This window comes from Dermacentor variabilis, chromosome 10 (assembly GCF_050947875.1).
Source record: "Dermacentor variabilis isolate Ectoservices chromosome 10, ASM5094787v1, whole genome shotgun sequence".
NCBI classification, from domain to species: Eukaryota; Metazoa; Arthropoda; class Arachnida; order Ixodida; family Ixodidae; genus Dermacentor; species Dermacentor variabilis.
Window position 1 is genome coordinate 56,653,474 of NC_134577.1, and position 27,425 is coordinate 56,680,898.

The window sequence follows — 27,425 nt, forward strand, 5'->3', positions numbered from 1 at the left end:
ATATATTGATTGTCGTCGTGGGGCGCAATTGGTTGCAAAACATAGGTGATTTCACGACGAACAAAAACGACGATTTTGCTGCATGCACCATTTGTTGATGACATTATAAATTCGTATTTGACAGTCTTATTGGTTTCGACAAGTTGGGCTCGAAAATGACGGTGAGTGGGAACACATTGGTGTACACAAACTGACGAAAATCTGAACTTCGTGATTTTAGCCCTCTGGCGTTCCACTGGATGACGGACTCTGCCTTGACTTCTTTCCGGAAGGATGGAGTATGGGTAGCCATCTTTCTAGTTGAGGGATGCAAGCACTGGGCTTAAGGCGTCCAGCACTTTAAGTGCGCTCCAAGCAGTCGGTGTCCCCATGTCCACTAAAAGCGCTGGAATGGCCTCCATGAGAGAACGTAGCACCGAGATGACGGTCTGTTTTAGGTGAATCATTCATGGCCGGAGAAGGCTTAGGTGGGGCCCCGACCTTCTGAGGTTCCTTAGCAAGGGAGCGGCTCGGTAGCGTAGGCGATTCCTCTAAAGATAGTCTTTTCTGCTTCCTTCGTGGAAGTGGTGGGCCTTTTCGCGGCGCGACTAACTGGCACCGCAGCTGAGTGGGTACTGTCGCTTCGCGCATGCGCCTTCTTCGAAGACGTACGATGGTGCCGACGTCGACGCCGACGCCGGACTACTTCGGCTGCCTCCCTGTGGGCTGAATTGTCTCTGGCCATTTGCTTGAGAACCGCGTGCTCCCTCTTGATGCGGGGACAGTCTTTCGACGAGGCCGCGTGAGGGCCGCTACAGTTGGCAAACTTCAGAACCTTGGCACCGCAGGTCTGTTCTGCATGAGGTTCAGCGCAACGGGGACACAGTAGCGAGTTGGGACACACGCCCTTGACGTGTCCTAGCCTGAAACGCTGATGGCATTGAAGCGACTTCTGGATGAATAGACGACTGAAGTCACTCAGAGTCCACCTGGGGTGTAGTCTATAGCATATTCAGATTCAGTTCGACCAAAATATCTTTATTTGCGGCATACAGTTCCTGCTTCTGTCTGCATTCATAATTTTTTCGCGTGGGCGGGCCAGCGTGCGAGTAGTTAGAAAGTACTGCGATATCTTGCGCAACTGCTGCTACGTAATATGTCAATGCACTCTCTTGCAGTAACCTCACCAAAATTGTGAGCAATAAAGTAATACTAAAATGACAAGCTTCATAAATTGAACAAGCTAGATAGTTCGGAGTGCGCGCTCAGCGCGATTCAGCAGGGAAGAAAACTTAAATTGTACCTTGTCGGGGTGCAAGCAAGATCTGTGCGCCAACCCAACAGAATGTGTTCTGCCTCCTTAGCCCTAACATTCAGGAAAAAAGTTCTACAGTAGGTACAGTGGAACATTGCAAAAATCGGCGTCGTCCACTTAGGTCACTTAAAGGTCCACGCTTTCAAAGAGCCTCACGTGGGCTTTCAAACTAGCAGCATTCATTCAGCACTCTAAGAAACATTTGCACCCTTTGGTGTTCATCTCTACCACACAACGATAATCGTCATCTGCCTTGATGCATTTCCAATATTGAAAACGCCGTGTCCGCTACTTTCCTCTCGGGAATGCTATGTCATGCTGATAACGAGCATGCCGTTAGTTACTGGAAAGTACCGGGCTCGCAGCGTTAAAGAAAGGAAACGGGTCAAGGCAGATGGCGATTATTGTTGTGTGGCAGATATACACCCTAACGGGTGCAAATTTTTTCAGAGTGAGCCACTTGGCGCCTAGAATAGCAAGAACGCGCAAAAAAGGAAAATAATAGTACGGAGATATACGCACTTTTTTAGGCCTACATTTTATACCCACAAGTAAGCTTTACACGTGAAACGTTTTCCTGAAATCCTTATTGCTAGTCAGAACACCTATACGCCCGCGTCAACGGGTGAAATTACTTTTCTCTTTAGCGCCAACTGGCGCCGCTCAATGACCGTTTTTGCTCCTGTCAAGGATTGATCAGTTGCCGATGCTGCAATACTCTCAAACCTCCAGGAAGGAAGTTGAACTTATTTGCGAGTGTATTTTTTTATCAATAGTGAAAGGGAACGTGGCAGTGCGTGGCCCAACTTAAGTCACTACGCAACGGTCGCTGTCGGATACAAAGTGGAAGGAGAGCTGGTGTTCAGCTATGCTGTGGCATTGTCAAATCCCTTTGTTTCTGCAGTGCGGCTTTGTTTCTGCAGAGCGACAGATACGGACCGCGCGCCGGATTCTGAGAGCGACACGGTGGCACCCGCGCGTGCGCGTCACGTGACTGCCTCGCCGACAACAGCCTCGGCGACGACAACCCGCCTCGCCCCGAGGCGCTGAGTCGCCGTATATGCTCCGTCTATGGAGAGAAGTGGTTCTTGAGGGGAAGGAGAAAAGGCTAGCGCTATTTTCTGCAACCGATGCGGGAGCACGGCTCAGCGCCAGCAGGGTGGAGGGGATGGGGTTAAAAGAGAGAAATAGAGAGAGCTCCGTCTAGGCGTTCTAGTGACATGGCGTCGCGGTGATGTCCTCTCCCCTCGCCCAACACTTGGCGCGCTAAGGGGGCAGCAGGTGTTCTGATTCGCATGCCCCGCTCCTTGAGGCGCGCACGTGGCGTGTCGTCACAGCTAATGAGAATTTAGGGGCTGCTACGCTGCTACAGACGCCGGATTTTTCGTTCAAGGCGCCGTTTGATGCTTTCGCATCAATAAGTTTGTTGAGCGTCAAACGCAAGAGAAAACGCTTACTAGAAATCGGTAGTTTCGGCAGAAAGGCGAAGCAACGGCAGTGATTGCAATGTTTCGGCATTGTGCAAAAAAAATGAAAATAAGTCGTAGTTAGTCGGCACAGTGGTAACCGACGAGGCGAATTGTAGTAAAACTGTGGGCTTGGACGGGGAAGTTTCTTTGCGATTCCTCGCGCAATTTTCGTGACCGTAGGTGGCGGGTGTTTTTGCAGTCTTGCCCAGCAGCTGTTACCTACAAAAAATGAAATACTTGCCCGATGGTGATATACATCTTCAACTCACCGGCACAGCAGCCCGATGCACTAACAATTAGTACCAAATTTGTTCCTTTTTCTTTCGTAAGCATTTATTTCAGGGACGGAGCAACGGAGTCTTCTCCGTGAGCATGGCGTCGCATACACACGCAGAACACAATACAGTTGTTACTCATCCTTGAAACGTGTTGCTCAGGTGACTGTAGATCTTCGCAAGAAACAGTAGCGTGGTGGTAACGATGAGCACCTTACCAATGCAGAATGCCAACCGAGACAAAATTCAATTTGTTTATGTAGACATTTAGTTGGACGAACATTTGAATGAAATAAGTTGCTGATAAAAATAACAAGCTCGGGCATTTCGATATAACAAGCGCATCTTTCGCAGGATATATCAAACTTGACCCCCAACTTAAGTCAAACTTGACCCCCAACTTAAGTTTAACTTGCATGCTGACATGGTCTCAAAAAAATTGCCTTTGGAATGAGAGTACTAATCCTAACGCGCTCGCATTTTCCACAAAACGTTAGAACTTCACTTTATTACGTATTTATTCATTGTCACCTGCAATACTGCATCTCAGTTTGGGGAAACAGATATAGCTCGCACATAATACATCTACAACATTTACAAAATCAAGCCTTGAGGATCATCAATATCTCTAGTTACATGTCACATGCAGTACCAATTTTCAGTTCTTTAAAAATGCTACCATTACGTTACATGCTCCAGCTCAAATTGGTTTTACTAATATCATCATCATCATCATCATCATCAGCCTAGTTACGCCCACTGCAGGGCAAAGGCCTCTCCCATACTTCTCCAACTACCCCGGTCATGTACTAATTGTGGCCATGCCGTCCCTGCAAACTTCTTAATCTCATCCGCCCACCTAACTTTCTGCCGCCCCCTGCTACGCTTCCCTTCCCTTGGAATCCAGTCCGTAACCCTTAGTGACCATCGGTTATCTTCCCTCCTCATTACATGTCCTGCCCATGCCCATTTCTTTTTCTTGATTTCAACTAAGATGTCGTTTACCCGCGTTTGTTGCCTCACCCAATCTGCTCTTTTCTTATCCCTTAACGTTACACCCATCATTCTTCTTTCCATAGCTCGTTGCGTCGTCCTCAATTTCAGCAGAACCCTTTTCGTAAGCCTCCAGGTTTCTGCCCCATATGTGAGTACTGGTAACACACAGCTGTTATACACTTTCCTTTTGAGGGATAGTGGCAACCTGCTGTTCATGATTTGAGAATGCCTGCCAAATGCACCCCAGCCCATTCTTATTCTTCTGGTTATTTCAGTCTCGTGATCCGGATCCGTGGTCACTACCTGCCCTAAGTAGATGTATTCGCTTACCACTTCCAGTGCTTCGCTACCTATCGTAAACTGCTGTTCTCTTCCGAGACTGTTAAACAATACTTTAGTTTTCTGCAGATTAATTTTCGGACCCACCCTTCTGCTTTGCCTCTCCAGGTCAGTGAGCATGCATTTCAATTGGTCTCCTGAGTTACTAAGCAAGGCAATATCATCAGCGAATCGCAAGTTGCTAAGGTATTCTCCATCAACTTTTATCCCCAATTCTTCCCACTCCAGGCCTCTGAATACCTCCTGTAATACTAATATACCGCACACTAAATCATGAAATAATTTTAGATGCATTTAATAACTCTGCTCTTACCAACATTAACAATAGGAGATTTTCATCTAACAACAATTTTTTACTCCCTCGAATAAACACTAATTATGGAATGTTTACTTCCCTTTTTACGGCCATTAAATACTGGAACAAACTACCACCCCATATTAAAGCCTGCCGCACAACATTAACATTCAGGAGAGATACGAAGAAATATTTACTAACGACACTACTGGCTACTGATTCATTACTATAAGCATATATTGTCTAGAAATCTATTTACCAGTTTTCGATGATTCTGTATTACCTATTGTATCGACAGCCTTTATTTATTTTTATACTGTATCTTCCTTTGTCTTCTTTTTCCTTCTTTCTTAGGCATTTTAAATTTTTTGTCGCATAGTCTATATAACATTTGTACTTTGCGTATTGTAAGCATATATTTGTTTCTAATTATCTGTTAAATTGACCTCGTGTTCTTTGATATGTGTCATTCCTATGTTTCCATAACGTGTCAATTACTACATATTTATTTATTCATACGCTGTGTCGGTTTCATTTGCTTGTGTTTTGAACTTCTATTATTGCAAGCAACTTTTTGAATTTGTTTATTTTTTCATAGCCTTCGTGTTTTCTTACGTCTGTCGCTGCTATGTTGCCATAATGTATTAATACATGCTATGTTAAATTACTAATAGGAGGTCCCCCTGACAGTTCTTGCAACTACGGGACCTCCTCCTGTACTAATGAATGATGAAATATGCATTCACATGAGTAGAAACATATCGCAGCTTAAATCGCCGCAACTATTTGGCACATGATATCACACGGTATGAAGATTTAGAGCAGTCCTTTTTGAAGAGTTTGTTGAAGTACATCCCAAACTTTGGCATTAGCACCGTAGAAGTGTTTAGACAATATAGGAAATATACAGCCCAGACGCGCCACTGCTCTAACTAAACGCTGGGAGAATATATTAACGCATAAAATGGTGTAGAGCGGTGGCAAGCATTGCACTTAAGCACGTGTCTTTCAGAGTTTCGTATTTAAGCACGAAATAAAAACCCTTTAAGTAAACTGATAGTTGAATCTGAAAAATTGATAGTTCAGGTTTTCAGTGTTTGGGCCCCACCCCCACCATGCCTTTCATAGCTTTGTCAAAAAAAAGAGTAACCTTTATTAAATGATTAACCAACACATCGCTATTTAAGTCTCTTGTGCGTGCGTACGTGCGTGTGTATGTGTGTGCGTGCGTGCTTGCGTACGTATATATATATATATATATATATATATATATATATATATATATATATATATATATATATGCTCGCCAATTTTCAGATAATATGTTGAAGTTATTGCCTGTGTTGTGCCCGTCCTTTGTCGCTGTTATTGTGCTTCACTTGCAACGACAAGGCTGGATTTATATCCCCCAGATAACCCTTAATTGCACACAATCACGTTCACAGAACTACACTATTGCGTTTATTGCTTTGTTTTTATTTTAATGTCTTACAATTTGTCTTTAGCTTTTTAGTTCATTGCTTTACTAAATTGTCTTTAGCAGCATTACGAATAGTACAGCTATTGTCCTCTCCCTTCGGAAGGCTGTTGAAGCAAGCAAAGACGAAGGAAACGGACAACGTGTCTGCGATAGGTCCGGCAAGGTTATCGGCCGCCCGCCTGACCTGGAAACACCTTTCGGCATGCAGACGGGCGAGAGACAATTGTTATGCGAAGAATCTGGCAGAAATTCCGGCAGGCCTCTCGGCACGGAGACGGACGAGAGACCATTGGTATGCGAAGGATCTGGCAGAAATTCCGACAGGCCTTTCGGCACGCAGACGGGAGAGAACATTCCTATGCGAAGGATCTGGCAGAAATTCTGGCACTCTTTCGACACGCAGACGAGCTAAATACCATCCCTATGCAAGGGATCTGACTGAAATTCCGGCATGCCCATCGGCACGCAGACGAGCTAGAGACCATTCCTATGCAAAGGATCTGACAGAAATTCCGGCAGGCCTATCGGCACGCAGACGAGCTAAATACCATCCCTATGCAAAGGATCTGACAGAAATTCCGGCAGGCCTATGGGCACGCAGACGAGCTAGAGACCATTCCTATGCAAAGGATCTGACAGAAATTCCGGCATGCCCATCGGCACGCAGACGAGCTAGAGACCATTCCTATGCAAAGGATCTGACTGAAATTCCGGCATGCCCATCGGCACGCAGACGAGCTAGAGACCATTCCTATGCAAAGGATCTGACAGAAATTCCGGCAGGCCTATGGGCACGCAGACGAGCTAGAGACCATTCCTATGCAAAGGATCTGACAGAAATTCCGGCAGGCCTATCGGCACGCAGACGAGCTAGAGACCATTCCTATGCAAAGGATCTGACAGAAATTCCGGCAGGCCTATGGGCACGCAGACGAGCTAGAGACCATTCCTATGCAAAGGATCTGACAGAAATTCCGGCAGGCCTATCGGCACGCAGACGAGCTAGAGACCATTCCTATGCAAAGGATCTGACAGAAATTCCGGCAGGCCTATGGGCACGCAGACGAGCTAGAGACCATTCCTATGCAAAGGATCTGACAGAAATTCCGGCAGGCCTATCGGCACGCAGACGAGCTAAATACCATCCCTATGCAAGGGATCTGACTGAAATTCCGGCATGCCCATCGGCACGCAGACGGGCGAGAGACCATTCGTATGCGAAAGACCTGGCAGAAATTCCGGCAGGCCTTTCGGCTCGCAAACGGGCGAGAGGCCATAGCTGCATAAGAATCGTTTGTCATCGGTGTGTCAACTTTTAAACTGCTTTTCTTTTCTTATGTGCATTTGGTTACCGCTTGTATTCTGTGCTGTTTTCTCTCCTTTTTTTAGCCGGGCGGAAAAAGGCAATAAATATTTTATGAAGGATGAAGTGCCTTTCTTTGTTTCATTTCAGATCGCTTATCTTATAAATACATCAAAGCTAATTCCTTCTTCATGATTCAAATATTGCTACATAGTTCAACAGTAACTAGGGCGTACCAAAGCATTAATGATATTCGCTATAATAAGTATATTGTAAGCGCTAACCAATTATATTAATGCCGGCGGAACATGACTGATTCCTCGGCTGAAAAGGAAGCTTTAGCTCCGGCCCAACCCCGATGCCTCCTATTCAAATATATTTAAAACGCAGAAGCGCTCTTCTGAGGTAACCATTGGGGCGATTTTAATGGTTTGTTTCATTTGAGGGGGAGTTACATTTCAATAGGTGGTGGAAGCGCAATTTCTATTTCGACCTGAATGCTTCAAATGGAATTTTCAAATGTTCGTAAGTTTGCAAAAAAAAAAAAAAATAGAAGCACGAAGGTTACAAATTCGTAGCTCTGCACCGAGAACACATATCGCAGTTCTATGAACTCCATCCATTAGAGCATTCAAAGCGGACAAATTTCATATCAATTTTTAGGTTACTTTAATTTGTAATTTTTTACAAGGGTCTTGTACAGGTTTTACTCGTAAATGGTCTATTTGAAGGCCAAGTATAATACAGAAGTTTTGTCTGGTTTAGGCACACTGTTAGGTGCAATTTACAACATTATAGTTTCGTTTTTCGTTGATGAGTTACATACTTCTAAATTTGATAGTTTAGTCTTCTGGAAATTTTCGATTTTCATGATCTTTTCAAAAGAAAGAAATATTGAGCTAAATCAGGAATTCCCTACCAACAGTAACTAGTTTCTACTTTTTCTTTTAAATGTAACAAGCCTCATCAAATTTGGTGCATTGGGTGCCAAGAAATACTATTTCTCCTTTCCCGTGTGTTTGGACAGGAGGCCCCGAGCTAAAGCTTCCTTTGAGATGCTCGCTTAACCAAGTCACAGAGAATAACGACGCGACAATAATCAATGCAAAATTCCTCATTATTTCGATGTGGATATCTTGTAGGCAGGCAGCGTCTGTTTTCAGGAGTGGTACCTATAAAGCTGTGTGAGTGTCTATGGGTGGGGCGTGCCACAAAACTCGGCTTCCTCAGTACTACATACTTAATCCTTCGCGCTCCTATAGAAAGAGTGTGTGAACGGCAGAGCTGACTTTTATGTTCATTTTGAATTTATGTACATATTGAGTGGAAAACGTTGTTATAAACCGGCGTCGCATACTAGAACATGTATTCACTGACGCTTTCATTCCTGCCTGATTGTAAATGTGTACATTGGAATTAGCCCAAATATTTGCATCTGATTTTTAGACGTCAACGGTACCAGTCTTGGTGAATACTGCAATTAAGCGAACTTGTTCCCGAAGTCTCCTGCACCTAATGATATCTAATGATATTTAGAATACAACGCGTTCAAGAACGGGCTACGTAGACCAAACGCTGCGACTATTTAACACGCTATAGCGCACGAAAAAATGGATGTCATGCCACGCATGCATTTTGGCTACATGCTTCCTGCGTGCTATCAAACCAAGATACTAAATATTTCAGTTATTCAATTCTTCAGCTGCACTTTAGCTTTTGCGCGGAACAACGTGCATGATACAGTTTTGAGTGATACAATGATCGCTTCGCAAATGAAAAAAAAAAAACGGGGGGTGGGGGGAATAGCTTATACATCTGTGTAGTCTTAGTAATTATACTTTAAGGCGAGAACCTTACATGCCCCATGAAGCGACAATTTCGCCGTCCGTCCGGCGTTAACAACCGATGTTACCAACACCCACGTGACCAAGTTATAACGTCACGTTACCGGCGCCGGAGCTGATGCAGCTCGCACTGTGAAGTCTCACGCTGAGAAAGTCATGGTGTCGGACGCGCGCCGTTGCCTACACCCAAAAAACTGACCTGGTCCACCCCTTAAATTAGATTAGGGTGAATGAGAATGTATTAAGGTGGATTAAGACAGGTACAAATTAGAGCAAGGTGGATTAAGGTAGATGTTTAATGTAAGGCGATAACTTCGAGAAGTTATGCTTTCGCGTTGAAATCATCTGACTGTCATTTTTTTGGTTGCTCCAGTGCGTGATGTTGGTTGACTCAATTTGAGTCTGTATAAACTAGGTCTTTCTCTGTTAGTTAGCGCATTGCATGTTATCTGTTGAGTGAAGTTTCTGTCCCGCATGCGAAAACATGTGCATATGGGATTCTCTCTTCTTTGCGGATATGTTGAAATTTAATCTGTTGGCATTTTTCTGCTCACTTGCGCATGTGCACATGCCTGTATCTACTCATGTTTAGTACGGTTTTCTTTCCCGAACTGCCTTGTGTTCCGTTCCACAGATCATTGTCAAGCCGACATGTGGCTTTTGCGCTTGGTCTCCGCGGCATATTGGTGTCAAAAGTAATGTTTTTATTTGATTTGAAATGCACTGATAATCATTATTTGTACATAATTATGACCACATCGATAGGATGTATGTGCTTCGTAGATAATCATGAAGTACTACTTGCCAAAGAACTTGAAAAGAAAGGGGGTTAACCGAGGGGCCCAATTTTTATTAATCATATCACGAGAAGCCAACAAACAAACGCCAAGGACAACATAGAGGAAATTGTTTGTACTTACTAATTTATTAAAGAAATAAATTAATAGCAATGAAAGTGGTGGAAAAAACAACTTGCCGCAGGTGGGGAACAATCGCACGTCTTCGCGTTACATTTGAAGAATCGCACGCGTAATGCGAAGACGTGGGATCGTTCCCCACCTGCGGCAAGTTTTCTTTTTCAAACACTTTCATTGCCATTACTTTATCATTTCTTTAATTCATTTATTAAGTGCAAGCAATTTCCCTCATGTTGTCCCTGGCGTCTGTTTGTTGGCTTCTCATTGTGCACACGCAGACGTCCTATAGACTTACGAGCACCTGAGATACCGTTACTACTGGCGAGGAATGTTTAGCTCCGTCCTAAAACATGTTAGCTCGTGCCCGTAGTGTTAGCGCCTCGTCCGGACGACGCTTTATCACAGCCGTTTCGGTGCCTTCCTTTGGGCCTTCGACTGTGTGAGGAGTCACCTTCATGGGCGGCATTCGCTAACACCCGCGTGTATACGATGGATCGTAGTCGCAGTTGACCATTTTACACGGTACCGTGAAGCCACTCCTCTACCTGCAGCCACTGCCAGTGACACTGCATCTTTTCTACTCCACTGTTTGCTTCTTCTTCCTCGTCCCGACTAGGGAACTGCTGAGCGACCGACGGCATTTCTTTTTCCCGCCGGTGGTTGAAGCCCTGCGAGTGGGAGCCGCTCGGGCTTTCAGCTATTGCTATGCGTTCCTTGGAAATTGGCCGACGCGAACATCAGCGGGATCCGCTATGAAGGCGCTGCCGCGGTATTTAAAAAGATACGGGACTGTCTGACAAATTCTGACCGTACAGTGTGTGACGTAGGGTTGTTCGTTGACAGTGCGTAACACTAGGAACGCCTTTGCGGGCTGCATGACAGTGCCCACAGAAACAGTTCGTCTTACGTGCGTGTGTGTGTGTGTAGGTTTATTTTTTATATTTTTTTATCCTTCTCTCTCTGACCTATCACATCCACTTGCCCCTCCCCCAGTACAGGCTAGTCAACCGGAGATAATGTCTGGTTAACCTCTCCGTCTTTCCTTTACCTTTCTCTCTCTCTTTCTTGCTATGCGTCGCTTGACTGCTTGCTTGCTTACGCCTTACGCTGCCTGATGAACTGTTTGTATTGAAGAAAGCAAGACGACGATGAATCAGCCAAGCAAATCGGACTGTTGGTGGTAGCCATGGAATCCGTTCTTGTGCTTGCCCGGATTTCTGACCGCCTGACGCCCGCCGTTTCTTGATGGTCGCCTTTGACGCTCCTCGTCGTTCCTTGACGTCTACACGTCGATAAATGCGACCCCGTACCAAGAACCAAGTGACCCTGGAGCAAGAACTGCTGGAAGCCCGAATAGCTCACACTCACGCCAAGCCCTGGCGATTCAAATGGCTTTGTCGCTGAACTGCAGCTATCGTGCAGCGCAGCGACCAAGTTCTGTCGTCAGACCGCTGACGACCGAGCACCATATATTCTGTAATTGTACCTTGCACCGCGCTCTTCTCACCCCTTTTTGTTTCTTTTGAAGAGCTTGGCAAAAGCTAGCTGGGGCGCCCTATATATTTCAGTCGGTGCATGATATCGCTTGTTCCGTCATTCATGCAGCATCATCCCTGGCGTTGACAGTGGTTTTGCAACAGCCGTGCTCCAGATGGCCCGATTCGAGCACAGCCTAGGCTCGGTGGGCCTACTGCCGTCGACGTGGAGTAGCGCCTGGTCCGGTCGCCGCAGATAGTCGCGTCCAGAAGGCAGCAGATGTGCGCCCACTGCGCAGGCTGTCAGTTCTTGGAGAGCAGCAGCAGCGAAAGGCGTCGGGCACAACGGGGGCACTTCCATGAAATCGAGCAATTCGAGCTTTCTTCAGCGCCGTCTCTTGAACGCACTCCAGGGTAAGCAAAATTTATTTCGTCCCTCCTACCGCTAACATTTCATTTACGTTGGCGAATGGTTTTAAGTGCGCAAGTACGTTGGCTTTCGTTGTATAGTGCCGTAATGACTCTTAGAATCGTGAAGTTAGGCTTTGGGGCGGAGCTTTTCTGGTAATTAAAGAATTATTGGGTTTCACGTGGCAAAACGACTTTCTGATTATGAGGCGCGTCGTAGTGGAGGACTCCGGAAATTTTGACCATCTGGGCTTCCTTAATGTGTGCCTAAATTTAAGTACGCGGTCGTTTTTCGCACTTCACCTCCATCGAAATGCGGCCCCCGTGGCCGGGATTCGATTCCGCGACCTTGTGCTCAGCAGCCCAACACTGAGCAACCACGGCGGGTCTTCTCGTAAATTAGAATGAAGTTCTTTGTGGAGACATTACTTTCGTTAATAAACGTCGCTGTAAATGTTCTCTAATGTTCTCCCCAGGAAGAGCAAGAATTCTTTTTTTTTAGCTTTCTTTTGCGAGTAATGTTAAGCTGAATACCCATGATGGCACCAGATGCGTCGCTACACTATACTTGCGTATATGTCGAGTTATTTGACCATCTTCCTTTAGCATTTAACGCACCATACATCATAAAAACAGCTCTATTGTAATTCTACCCTTGTCAAAGTGGGGTTTTTAACATATAACACATGCTCGTCTTTGTCGGCTGTTTGTTGATTCCCGTTCTAATGTATGATAGCTTAATATGGAGAGAATGATTGGATCCTATCAGGTTAGGATAGAACCACATATGCATAAGGCCTTCCGTTATATTTAGCGACAAAGAATTCTAGGAAGAAAGGATAAATAACTTTGCTCAACCGAAAATTGTCGGTGCCTCAGTGAGCATCTCCGTCGAAAGCTCGCGGACGTGTTACTTCAGCCTGCCATACATGTAATGTGCTACTTCACGCATCGTTCCTCAGCGATGGGCATTGTACCGTTTGTGTTTTCATAGTTTGTGAAAATGAAAAGCCAAACACGGGTAATGCAAATGGCATTATCGTTTGGTTTTGGAAGAGGGGTCGCCAAAAATGTAGTGTCCGATAACAGTGCTACCTATGCTAGGATAAAACGAAAACGTGACACAAACTCATACTCGACGAACTCTCACCGTCATAGTAGCCGAATCGCGTGAGAAGTAACGTACGAATTAAGAACTCATGCAAAGCACGTCGCAGTGTTCTCAGTCATACACTCAAACCTCTCCCATCGTTGAATACCAGCGAAGTCACTTATTGTCATGTGGCTCAATGCTAAGCACGAAGTGGCCAGATCAAATCCCGGCCACTGGGGCTGCATTTCGATGGCGGCGAAATGCGAAAACACCCGTGTACTTAGATTTATGTGCCCGTTAAACAACCCCAGATGGTCCAAATAATGCCGGAGTCCCCCGTTACGGCGTGTCTCATAATCAGACTGGTTTTGGCACGTAAAATGCAATAATTTAATTTCTTAATTACAACATAATTATGATGATGAACCGTAATTACTTGGCCGCTACTAAGGTGAAAGTGCGTGTGAAGTTTCGCAGTACCAGTCGCAAAATTTTTGCGTGATTGATGGTCATGAAAGCGTATTTATTATCGAGCAGTGCAAACCTACCTAAACAAACGTACCCTTTTGTAGCTAGAAATAGGTGGTGATAATTCTTTTATACTTGAGAACGTGTATATAGCACGAACACTAAAGAAACAAGAAGCTTAAGGACTTTAGGAACTTCGGGACACTTTCTGAGAAGGAATTTCTGAACGCACCAACACGAACAGAATACGAAACACTCGTCCCGGATTAACACCCAACGGCAACTTCCGTCGTTTCACAGCTGGTCCTTGCATCTTATACGGCTCAGCCTATCTTTTTTTGCTGCTGCCACAGGTGGCAGCACATATCGCAGGCGAGGTTCATTCGCTGATGAGAAATACGGCTATATCGCGCAAAGAAACAGGCGACAACCTTGGCCCACAACACCGCTTTCGGAACTCGTGTGCTTTGCTCCATCAGTACGTCAGAAGCATTTGAAGCTAATGAAGGAAATTGAGAAGTTTGGGTTTACTGAATCATGGCCCAAGAATTGTATGTATATATATATATATATATATATATATATATATATATATATATATATATAATGGAATTGGCAACGGATTAACTATGTGATAATATACAGGGGGTTTTTTTAGCAGCACCAAATTTTAAAAAATTGCCTGTGGCAGATAGTGCCATTGTAATCGTTTATCTAAGAAACTCAATCAGGCCGCCATTTCTTCTGCAAAAAAATAGAACATACTTAAAGAAATAATTAACATAACTACGTTAATAATCTTTTTAAATATTCACATTACGGCCACTATTTCAATCCACTAAATATAGGCGGTGAGTTCACAAGGTGCTTTCACTTGGAACGAATTCTCTAGACTGCACCAGTTTCGAGATATTAATTTTCAGAGTGGCCGCCGAAATGCATTGGCGTTCCAGTTGCTTTCTTTAGGGAAACGATGTTCTATTCATTGAACCACAAAAGCGCCCGAAAAACCGTTGCATTTCGCCGGACACCCTTATGGAAACTCTTCTGGAGGTTTCATTTGTGTTCGCTACGGTGAATATTACTGAATGCGCTTGAACAAAATGAGGATGAAAAGGCTTCTGAATGAAGGTCGCTCAAAGTTACTTATACCGTATTTAACATTTTTTTATGTGTGTGCGGTCACCTTGTCAGCCATGTAACGAAAACTATGACGCATTACGATAATCACGCTACATATTCTCTCCATGCACTAAATACGATAAAGTTGGGTTAAATGTGTCAAAGCTACGTATTTTTATTTCGAAGCGCTGGAGCATCCAATCAAAGAAGCAGAACCTCAGGTGATGCTTCACGCTTAATGTAGTGAGTCCTCATAATTTAAGAGGCATTAAATATGGGCCTATTACAGTCAGAAATGCGCATTTTGTTTAATCGAAATAAAGGAATTGAGTAAGCGTTATTCCATGATTCAATAGTATTTTCAAGGAACACGAACAAGCTAATTACTGGTTTCAGACATTACGAGTTAGTAAATCCTATCCTTTTTTCGTCATTGCCGCCGAAGCAGTGCACATTGCTAGCAGCCGTCAAGCATACGTCAAGCAAAGTAATTGTGTGTATATAACAACGCTGAGTACATTCAAGTGAAATGGGGCCACGTTAACTACCCGCCGAGGTAAACTTACCTGAAGGTGAATCCCTGTGATTTTCCTCTCCCTTGTCATCACCGCTGGACAGAACTAAGAAATCACAAATCACATACAGAAATGTGTATACACCGCTGAGGGAAGGTAATGCCTTTCTTTTACTTGAAGCTTCTCCGCGAAGATGTAGGAACGCACGTCAATAACGGCGATAATACTTTATTGAAACTGGAGTATTCGTTTATTTGAGACAACAGATATTGCTAATTACGGGAGCACTTGAAACGAGTGAATGCAAAGAGTAAATTCGTCTTCTACGTGTATGGTACGTCCTACGGCAAAAAGAAGGAAAAAGATCATAAGTTACCGGCGAGAACATGCGAAACTGTTTAGACTTGCACAAAGTACTAGCTTTTTCTGCCTGAGTAAAAAATTGAAGGACGCTTAAGCTTCGCCTTCAAGAGTGGAACGCGACAGCGTTCCCATCGACCCGCCAAGGGGTGTAAGACAATGGGCTACGGCGCAGCGACTACGCGTCCCGCATCGGACGCGGTGAGCGTCGAGCAACGCAGCGTTCGGCGCGACAACGAAATGTGCGCCTGAGCAAGCGACGCACGCCTGAGCCGTAGAAACAGCTCGTTTCTAAGGCAACACCGCGTTCACTGGAGGCGCTTTTGTACCGCTTTGAAGCATCGAACTCGTGTTGATAAAGATGCGCGGCCTGCACGGATGTATTTCAGGGAACAAATGCACTGGTTTGTCGTCCTCCATAAAGCGACAGAGGAACCACCCGAGTGGCTCCCAAGAATAGAGCCGTTGGTGTATTTGCGGGAATTTTGATTAGACTAAGCCAGTACGATACTGGTTGAATACGTGCACAACAGCAAATGTATGTTGTACTTTGTTTTTTGTTACGGTGATTGTTTCGTCTTGTAAATACTTATGTAAAAAAAATCAGGCAATAAAGAAAAAAATAAAGAACTCGTGGCTCAGTGGTAACGTCTCCGTCTCACACTCCGGAGACCCTAGTTCGATTCCCACCCAGCCCATCTTGCAAGTTGTTTTTTATTCATGAAGTGCCTGCTGGGATTTATCGCTCACGGCCAACGCCACCGACGCCGACGACACCGGCTTTTCTGCGACACGAGCTCCTTAACGCTGTCGCGTTAAAACTTGACTCGTACTAACCATATCGCAAGGTAGCTTAACCGGCAGTTAGTATGGTTAGTGCATGAATTTCTAGAAACTTCGTTCTTTCGGATTCAGACTGCTTTGTGACTTTGCAAGTGCACGATTTAAAAAAAATATTGGGTTATATGCAAAACGATTGGCTATAGAATTTCTCGCGTACGCTGACATATATTGCCCTCGTGCAATCAAACAAATTATTGTAATAAAGCGCGGTTAGTCACCCAGCAATGACTTGACCCAACAAACGCTTGTACTTGTTCGACTTGTACATAACCGTTCCTTCAGGGATGGATCCCAAAGCAAGCAGGGCTGCAATTTTGTAGCGATGCAGTCGTTCGATTCTATGCCATTCTTGTAACCAACGCGGGCAGAGCATCATTCTCATCCCTCACGAAGCGCGAAGATGAATAGCATCGGAAAGGGCGCCGCTACGAAATCTTGGCCCTAGGTTGATTTCTTTGACCACCTGAATTGTTGGGCGCAGGGACATGGAAGGCATGCTGAGCCAACCGGGCCACTAACATCTGGGCTCTACATCTATATGGATGATAGGAGTATAAATACATATGTTTCAGAGGCTTCATCCTCGGGGCCTTCCAGGAAATCGCGTAGCCACTGCGATTGTTACATATACGCACGCAATCTCCTGAATTGCGACCTTTGCCAAAAATTAGGGGCCACCCCGCACTTTCTGCGCGTGTGTCGTTTGGCGAGGCTGTATGATGCGGTTCCCCTGGGGCTCCATGCCTCAGAATGGCAAGTGCGATAATTCTTTGCATTTGCCTGGGCACCGGAACTTTTGCCATAGCACGAAAACTCCGTCGAGCAACATGTATTCGTAATGGCCGTCGTATAGGTAATCTAATCGGAGCACTTTTGACAAAGACTACGATGGACCTTCCTAGCTAGAATTCACTACGGAGGCCCGTAGCTTCATTGCAGCTATATTTATTGTTTTAGTGTGCGTTTATAAAAAAGCATGCCTGCCAGATCTATGCAACCTTCAATATGCGCATGCCATAGATAGTGTAAGCTGTTAGGCGGCCCCTTCCCCAAATTGCCGCAATATCCCCCAATCTCCCCCGACATCCGCGAAACTGCATGGAGTTCTGATTACACACCGCATGTTGACCCTTTGTTCTTTGTGTTCAGGCTTCGGTGCCGCAGCCGTAAGGCGTATAGGCTTTTGACTCTATTGGATCTGGTCAGCCCATAAGGAAACCGTGACACTTACTATAGCATTATCAAAGACAGATGCTGTGAGGGATCTTCGTTTACTCGCTCAAACCAAGGCTGAAACCTTGTGGAACACCCCCATTTTCCCGAACTGCCGTCTCCACCGGCTCGATCCTGCATTGAAGCTGCAGATTCCATCGAACTTCTCCCGCCGTGATTACGCTGGCACATTACTGTGCCGCCTTTGATTAGGGGTGGCTTTTACGAAAGCCTACTCATTTCTTATTGTTTCTTGTTGTATCATTTCTACTCATCTGTGACTCGTACAACTGTGAGGAGACGATCGAGCACGTGCTGTGTTGTTGTTATCTGTATAACAACGAACGCGACGTTCTCCGGAGGATGTTACACCGATTAGATAACAGACCATTTTCAGAGACGAAGATTCTCGCACCATGGCTCCACGTGTCGCATGTTTACAAAGCGACGCGGGCACTGCTACGTTAACTGAAAACGACCGGCCTCAGTGACGGATTATAGGCGTAAATTTATGGGCATTCTCACTTATTCACACCGATAGTATCTTCTTCTCTCCCACTCCTTCCTTTTCGTCCCTTAAGCCCCTTCCCCATGTGTAGGGTAGAAAACCGGGCGGGTAGAAACTGGATGGAAAACTGGTTGATTTCCCTACCTTTCTTTCCTTCTTTTTCCTCCTCCCCCTCTGTTGGGTAGCTCTGTGAGGCGCGTATGTGCTGTTGCGGGGGACATGAAATGCAGTCGACAGGCTTTCTTCATGCTATAGCCATGTGGCGAAACTAAGGACGTGTTTACGCATTCCCATTTCATACATCTGTCGGAGAGTTTACATGAACCTGGCACATAGCTGGTCCTATCGAGTTGTCGGACGGAGCTCTGCATGTCGCGTTCATGTACATGCTAACGGGTCAAGCTGAGCTAGCCTCTAGTCCAACGGCGACCATTCAGCTGCATGGGTTAGGATGACTCATCCTGACCCTTGACGCTTCCGCGTTCACGTGGGGGTTGTCATGTAGGACTCATCCTGTCCTACATGACAACCCACACGTGAACGCGGAAGGGTCATTTCGGTGGTTACCAGCGCTGAACGGGACGCAATGTTTTATATTTTCGCTTGTCAAAGCCTCTCGCATGGATCTTGACCCATTCAGGGTACGAATTTACGAGATCATGTAAATGGCGTTGCGACGGGTTATTTGAGTCTGGCTTGGCTCCAACAGCTGTTCTCGAGTTCACACGTATAAACGTAGGCTATAGCTATACCTGCCGGTCTACTGATGTCAGCGCCTCACGAAGCGTTTCCGCTGGTTCAAAACATTTCTTTTACTTTTATATTGTAAGTGCCAGTGCTTCACTGTAGCACTTTGTCTTCGTCAAAGGAACGCGGTGTGTGTATGTGTATATTGGGGGGACGGGGGACAGAGGGGGATGGCTAGTCATGTTAATATGAGCTGCAACGCCGTGCCCGTTGTCGAAGGGGCTCCGATGAAGATGATAATTATGATTGTGATGGATGATATATTGACATCCATCTGAAACTGGCTGGTTACGAATGGTAACCGATCCTGATTGAGGTAATCATGCATGCTATACTTGCTTATTATTCTAGCGATTTTGCATACGTCCCCGTTATCTTCCTCAAAACTTATCTATGTAGTATCGCTTCCTGAGGCTGTAATGGATCCGGTAGCACTAATTTCCTCTCTGCTTTCTTTTTTTTTGCCTATGCTCTAAACGTCTCTTCCATTTATCGGCAGTTCACCGGTTGATGTTTCCGGCCACTTTAAATGGAAGTGTTTCTGGAAGACGTATATTACATATGGGTCTCACTGGGTGAATACCTTCGCAGTATTTTCGGATGGATTGATGGATTGATGGATTGATTGATGGATGGATTGATGGATGGATTGATTGATTGACTGATGGATGGATTGATTAATTAATTGATTGATTGATTGATTGATTGATTGATTGATTGATTGATTGATTGATTGATTGATTGATGGATGGATGGATGGATGCTCTCAACGTCCCCTTTGGAATACGCCGTTGGGTTGTGCCAGCAAGCTGTTCTTAATATATTGTTTAATGTCTTACCTATGTAAAAAGAAATAATAATAAAGAAATAAAAGAAAAAACAACACGCAAAATTCCTATCATTAATCTGTGAACTCCTATTGGGAACTTTGTTTTTGTACGCCTCTTTTGTTTATCGTTTCCCTACATATTGTCCAACAATTTTCCTATCGCCTCTTATAACTCTTTACTGCGCACATGTTTACTTTCCCTCTGCTCTCGCTGAACGCAAGGGCTTCAAGGAGGCCAGGGGTGCCTAAATCAACCGCTGGGCAAAAAACATGCTCCATCGTTGGCATTTCGTTTTTTCCTCTTAAGTAGTTAGTCATGGCAGGTTTATTTTCCATTGCCGCCACCCATGAGATTATTTCAGCCTCTCTCGCTTTCCGCGTGACGTTGTTTGTTGCTGTGTTGCTCACCCTACAGGCCTCATACTTGCTGGTAAGCTTTCTAGTTCTTTTCCTCCACTGTGAATCAATGTTTTTCCTGTACAATTACCTCAACACTCTCCCAGCCCGTTTGCTTTCTTCCATATTCCTCAGTTGTTCTTCATAATCACTTTTACTATGAGCTTCCCTCACTGCAAAACTTGTCTAGCCCATGTAACCCTGCACAGTTTCATTTGCAGTCTTCCCGTGGGCGCCCAGTGTGAGGCGTCCTGCTGACATTTGGTTATCATCGAGTACTTACTGTACCCCCGACTTCAAGCAAACAACCGCATTCTAAAACTAAGTCCTGAAACCATTACATCTTTTCAAATACCCCAGAGCACCTCGTACCTTTTGTATCCCCATAGTGCCCTGCGTTTCATTATGGCCGCATTTCTCTTCCCTTTGACGCTTAATGTTTTTTTCTGTGTTTCCATATATCTATTGCCTTCGTTCATCCATATAGCAAAGTATTTATATTCTTTTACCCGAGGTATTTCTTGGCCCTGAATCGACACTGTCTGTTCACTGTTTTCATTGATTACTATCACGTCATATTTATTACCACCAAATTTCAGACCTAAAGTTTTGCCGTTCTGTCCACAGATATTGCATATCACTTTGCTTGTTAGCTAGACACACCATGTCTTCCACATAAAACAAACCTGGAAGCTGTTGGTCTACAACTCAGATAATAATGAGATAATAAATTATTATGAGATAATAAACAAGATATTACTTCCCTCTGGCGCCCTTTCCATCCCTACCATGCACACCCATCATAAACAGCAGTGGGGATAAAGGGCACAACTACCACAGTCCGTTGCCGATATCAACTTTCTCTTCGTTCCTCATCTTCTCACATTCAATAGAAATGGCATATTCTATGTAAATACTGCTATAAACTTCTATATCCACTTCGAGAACATATTATAAAATGTTGCTGTGAACGTTGTCATATGCTCTTCTAATGTCTAAAAAAAGCCACATTTAACGCAGTCTTTCCCACTCCGCATATTTCAATACGTTGAGAAGGACAAACAAGTTATCGTCCAGACGCCTATAGATTGTGCAGCCATTCTGAAGTTCTCCCAATATGCCATTATTCTCCGCCTATGCTGGCAGCTTTCATTCATTCGCCTGCACCGCTAACCTCTATATTACCGATGTCAACGTTCTATATGAGTGAATTCTACCTTTAATATGAGTGACTCCTTAACACGAGCGAATTCTCTCTAATGCAGCGCGGTGGCGCCGCCATGCAGAAAATTTGAAAGCTAGACACCGTTTTAATTACCGCTGTCGAATATCCAACCACATTCGTGGTATGCCGGGCTGCCGTGCCGTCTTGGTCCCCTTCAGACCAGGCTGCTGCTCATCATGAACGCGATTGCACACCTGCGTCCTATATATATATATATATATATATATCGCGACGTGATGCCTACCGATATAAACTGGCGCCAAGTGCCACGTGACCCCGTTATCGAAATAAGTGCGCTTCGTAATTTTTTTGCGTAAGTTACCGCGTGAAATGCCCGGGCGTCTTTCTTTCTTTCTTTTTTTTCTTCCTACGAGGTGTCGCACACACCACAGCAGGTATCAATGATGGCGCCTTTGTTTAATGCTACCCAGTACAAGCGCAATAATTTCGGCTCGGGTAAGCAAAGAAATAAAGTAAGAAGAAAAGAAAGAAAGAAAGAAAGCACGAAGAAAAGAAAGGAACGAAGAATGAAAGGAAAATGAAAAAGTTTGCTATAAGAATTACTAGTGGGAACCCGGGGGCCGGTATTTACAGAAGTTGCATGGAGTACATATTGCATGCATGCAGCCGCACATGGATTTCCGCTAAATTTTCTTCTTTTTGGCTTCAGATCGGTTTGGGAATTGCAAATTCATCATTCGTCAAAGAATATGTATTGTGTCATAAGTATAACGATTTTCTGCTACTATGCGCGCGCGTCGACATACACATTGCCTTAGTATCCTTAGAAATATGATAGCAATAGAACGCTGCAGGTTACGCCACAGTAACGCCCGAAGCCTCGAACACTAAGATGGGAGAAATCAACGTTCGCACCACATCGAAACTTACTAGAAAAACAACTTACCACATCGAAGTTTATGATGTTCAGGGCTTCTGAGAAGTATACGTTAATGTAGTTCGGTTCATGGGATTTTTGCGGAGCAATGGTCGTGTCGAAATCACTGCTTATGATGTACTCCGAAAATGAGAGGCGAATCGTGTAATGCAGTATCGTGCCGTTCGGAAGGTTTCCATGGCTAAAATAATTCTGAGTTTTTGAACCATTCGCGTGCGTCAATTCGAGCCAGTTTCTGCATAAAAAAGAGAAAGACAGAATAAGAAGTAACCGTAAAATCTGACCCAAAAAAGTGTACCGCCGTCTAATATTTCGTATGTCATTGCGCATATTATATCGGTATGAATTTGAGACCCAATGTTAATGCAAAAGTAGCAATGGAAACGTGGACGTGCCTATGTTAACGCAGGAACAACGAAGCGTTGTCGAAGAGGTGAGGTTTCATTCGTCAACAACACTTCCTAAAGTTATTGATCGATTGAAAAAGCTTTCTTTCGACGCGAAAATTTTACGAGTCGGACGGGAAGGCATAATTGTCCTACCGCCCTCTGGTTTCCTTCGCTGCCAGGGCCCGACTGATGATCTGTTACAGCCGGTCAGGGTCATTGCCATGGAGGATGGTCTCACTTGCTGGAAAGTGGGGAGGGGTTCTACCGGAGTCCATCTTTGGTGGTACTTGCCCATGAACTCTCCGCGTTGAGAGCGTTGCGGTCTGTAATTCTAGGGCGGAACTTTCTTCGACGGGCATATCAGTTTCTTTGCTTCTTGTTCATAGCGGTGACGTTAAGGAATGTCCACTGCGGAGTCAGGCACTAGATTCACGAGAGAGACAGAACTGTGCGACGACTCTTTATTAACCTCTTTCGTGCCAAATATGGTGACTGCATGCCACGCTTCGATCAACGTCTTTGCCGCCACCTTGGGTAACTAGGTTTGTGCCACTGGGAATGTACCACTCTACAATAACAAAAAAAAAAGATCCCTTCAATTTATCTGGTGCTTAGCGGAAACGGGCCCGCGTCACAAGGGTTCCTCAAGACAGCGATTAGCAAGCTGCGCACTCAAGGACAGCAATATCCGGCGCATTAGCAAGCTCCTCCACGAATTAACTAGGTATGTGCCACCATTCAGTGTAAACCTTTCGCCATCTTGGGTTACGGAGTATGTGCCGCTAATTTTGCGGCAAGCGAGGGAACAGTTCACATTGGTTCCCACGCAGCAGCGCGCCACGCCTCTCGTCTCGTACGCAGCTCGCTGACTTCACGGCAGTGCTAGTAGATTTTGCAGCCTGTGGAGAAATAAGGGTGAGCAAAGAGTCCAGTTCTCACTTAACACGTTTCCCAGGGTTCACACGCAGCAGCGCGCCATGCATTTCGGAGGGCACACGAAGATTTCGCAGCCGCTTTGCTAGATGGCGCTGGGTGCTGTTAGGGAAACGTGAAGAAGGTGTCCCACTGCAGTACACGTCTCATAACTACCTCGTTCGACGGTGGGAATGCGTTTTGTCGAGATATAAACCCAATGCTAACGCATTACCGCCGACAATCATTGTGTTCTTACACTACCACCACTACTTTTCCACGTAGTCCCATCGCCGATTCTGGTATTTGTCCAATTGCGGCACCAAATTTGTGGTGCCCCTGTCGTAGAATTCGTCCGGCTGACTGTGGAACCACCGTCGGACTGCTGTCTTGGCTTCATCGTTGCACGTGAATAGCTGCCCTGCCAGGAACTTCTTCAGCTGACCGAAAACGTAGAAATCACCAGGGGCGAGGTCCTCACTGCATATGGTGGGCGGTCCAGACTCTCCCAATGAAATTACCGGAGCTTGTCGGCGGTTCTGATTGCCACGCTTCGTTGCTCGTACGCTGTGGACGTGTGAAGCACAGCCGCCATTTTCAACAACTGACAGCAGCGGCAACGATGTCAGGCAGCGGCGCTACTCCCTTTGCCATTGTTCAACGAGCGGTACCCACACTTGCCGACGTTCCGGGACAAAAGGTCTTTCTTTGAAGGTTAGCCATACAACGCTGGCGGATGAGCAAATTTCTATATCCTCGAAGAAGGCCGCCAATATCGAAACGCGCCGCTAACGCGTACGGGCAGTTGCAGCCACGGTCCGGTGCAGTTGCAGCACCACGCGTTCAATCCACATGATTCAATCCAGCACGATGGGAGCGCAGCGCGTTAGCGACAACTCAGTTGCATTTCCGACAGCTGATGGCACAGGAGCAACGTGGAAGCGGCGTCGCAGTGGCACGCTGCCGCTGAGGCGGCGTGCGGCGCGGCCGAAAGCGCCATCTCGTTTCTCTAGAACGAACTGCTCCGCGAAAAGAGTCAATGCGGTCCAGTCTAACCACGGCGCTCGTTCCCAAATTCGGCGCACGATTTTCCCTAAAACCCCGAAGTTTCTTTTACAGGGCCACTGACGCCTAAAACACGCTAATCCTTATTTGTCATCATTTATTATGCTCCTAAATGGCCCTTGTGCGGCACGAGGGAGGCTATGGGAAATGTTCATTCATCAGTACAGTAAGTTTTGAATAATATGATACATTTGAAAACAAGTTCTGACACGGAAAAGAAAATAGGGAAGAGTACAAAATAAATACACGCGTAGTCAAAAAGCACAGTAAATGAAATAGTTATCAGATGTTAGTAGACTGCGTCTTTCTTTAGCAAGTCTTAAGCTTTCTTTACCTTTTGACCAGGAAAACGTGACGGCTCCTGAAGAGTTGCGATGGAGACAACCAACTGAAACGTTAGCCTTGCAAAAAAAATAACAATTAAAATAAATAAATAAATTTCAAAGTAAGTAAACTCGCTCCTTTTGAGAGTTGCGAAAGGGTGAGTTCGATTTTTTTTTCGACATGTCTTCTTACTGATATATGATGAGAGCATTGGACTAGTACAGCTAAGCTATTACTCACTCCTTAGTATTGTCCACGAGAGCGCACGTGTAAACACCTATGGTTCCCAGTGGCATCCACAGATTCAATAGACAACACCGTCTTCCCTGTAACGAACCGGTTAGACATGTTTAAAAAATGTCTTTTTGCATCTTTCGTATTCTCATTGTATAAGCTTCTAAGAGTTACATTAAATGTCGTAACTCCTTTTTTTATTGAGAAGGTCACTGTTTCTTGTGCAAATTTTGCTTGTAGCATGTACAATATACGCATAAATTACTAGTTAACTTTAAAAAATCTATAATAACGCAGCATGTGTCCAAACGTTCCAAGATTTACGACGTGATAGTAGACTATAGGCAATCTTTTGTTTAAACGGAGAGCCATTGGCTTAGATGGCTCTATAAACCTCGGCACCTTCGAAGATGCGTCCCCCGCTGGGCAGCAAATATATATATAATATATATGTATATATATTTGCTATCCACTAATGGCATACCGCTCTGTACCTTTCTCGTGTGCTCGCTGTGCCTGTTGTTTTGCATGCAGCACCCAAAAATTAGAAGACGACGCACCATCTATAATAGCTCGGGTAGACACTCTCGTCCTGTGTCGTTGCGGCCCTTCGGGACTCAGCTAGCATGAAGACGCCCGCGTACTATGCATCAGCTGCACGTTGAGGAACCCCAGGTGCTCAAGTGAACCCCGAGACACCCCCCCCCCCCCCTGCCCTCGTTACGGCAGGCTTCATCATATCGTCGTTTCGGCTAGTAAAACGCCTGAATAATTCTTTTCTAGCACAGCGCAGCGCAGCTTATTCTCGCTTTCCGTATCTGCACGCATCAGCGTCTCTTGGAGTGTCCGGTACCCTGCTTAGGTACTTTTCGGTTCCAATTGCGTTTGATCTGTTTCCTTTTTAAACTGTAACGGTTATACTGCTGTGTTTCTTCAAAAACGAAGCTTCAGGTGGGGCGCAAAGAAAAAGCTCAGATGTGGTTGCGATCGTCCGAAAGAATATGTACACGACGACACCGCGGTAAGGACACCCGCCTTAGTGGCCCCGTGGCTGTGGCGTTAAGCTTCTGAGCTCGAGGACCTTGGTTTGATACGGGCCATGGCGGCCCCATTTTGAGGGGAGTGATATACGAAAAAAGGCGTTCGTGTACCTAGATTTCAGTGGAATTAAAAAGAACCTAAAGTGCCTGCCCCAACACACCCCCCCCCCCCCCAAAAAAAAAAATCTGTAGTCTCCCACGACGGCACGCCTCAACATCACTTTCTGTTTTGTTTGCACGTAAAGCTCCAGAAATTATTTTTTGTAGTTTTGTTCTGTTCCTCTCTTCTTTCATTTTTACCTCGATTGAAACACGAGTGTTCAAGCTGCGTGCACGCTTCTAGCGCTCGTACCCAACAAGTCTCGTACCCAACAGGTTTCGTACCCAGCAGGTCTCGTACCCAGTATGTCTCCTACCCCGCACGTCTCGAACCCAGCTCCTGACGCTGGGTGACACTGGCACCACCCGCAGCCGACCGCACCACTACACTATCGACAAGTGTGGTTCACGTTGTACGACCGAATTTGAAAAAAAAATATTCAGTTTACCACAACTCAGTGCTGGTCTCGCGAAGCGTGAATCACGGTGCCCATGAGAGCTATTAAAGTTGGTACGCCGGAGCTACAGACTTCATCTGTAACTCATTTCTTCATTTTTTCATTCTCCCTCCCCTAGAGAAAACAATCACTGCTAGCAGGGTTGACTTCTGACACGCATCGGCACACGCGAATCGGTCGTTGTGAGTAATTCCAAGCTGACTTTTGGACGGTCATTTCGACTATATCCTAATAATGAGAGCCAGAGAGAGAGAGAGAGAGAGGGAGACGAAGAGGAAAGGTAGGGAGGTTAACTAAGGCCGCGGCCGGCTGACTACGCTGCACTGGACTAGCCAATTTCTAGAAACCCTAGCAACAATACCACGCAAGAGCTGGAGTGTGTAACCCCGTCACGGTTTGATAACTTCCCGAAGACGGCAACCGTGTGGCTCCAAAGACTACAGTTGTCACCTCGCAATGTGCTTGACTGGCCGACTGAAATTCCCTACTATCTTCAACGTTGGCAGGCATTTCAGCATTTAGCAAATGCGAAATTGATGCAACATTCCCGCTCCGCATGGACGCTTTTCTATTCAAATATTCAAAGCTTTCAA

At 45.3% G+C, this 27,425-nt stretch overlaps 1 protein-coding gene across 1 annotated transcript in view; it reads right to left on the bottom strand.

Moving 5' to 3' along the window:
• Positions 1-15,496: 15,496 nt before the first annotated feature.
• Positions 15,497-27,425, bottom strand: part of LOC142559549 (uncharacterized) — a 77,396-nt gene continuing 65,467 nt past the window's right edge. Inside the window, exons 6-8 of the mRNA XM_075671129.1 lie at positions 25,242-25,327; positions 22,321-22,546; positions 15,497-15,634 (exon numbers count right to left, since the gene is read on the bottom strand). Of these exons, the coding sequence (XP_075527244.1) occupies positions 15,617-15,634; positions 22,321-22,546; positions 25,242-25,327 (330 nt within the window). The 3' untranslated portion in view covers positions 15,497-15,616. The remainder of the gene's footprint in view (positions 15,635-22,320; positions 22,547-25,241; positions 25,328-27,425) is intronic.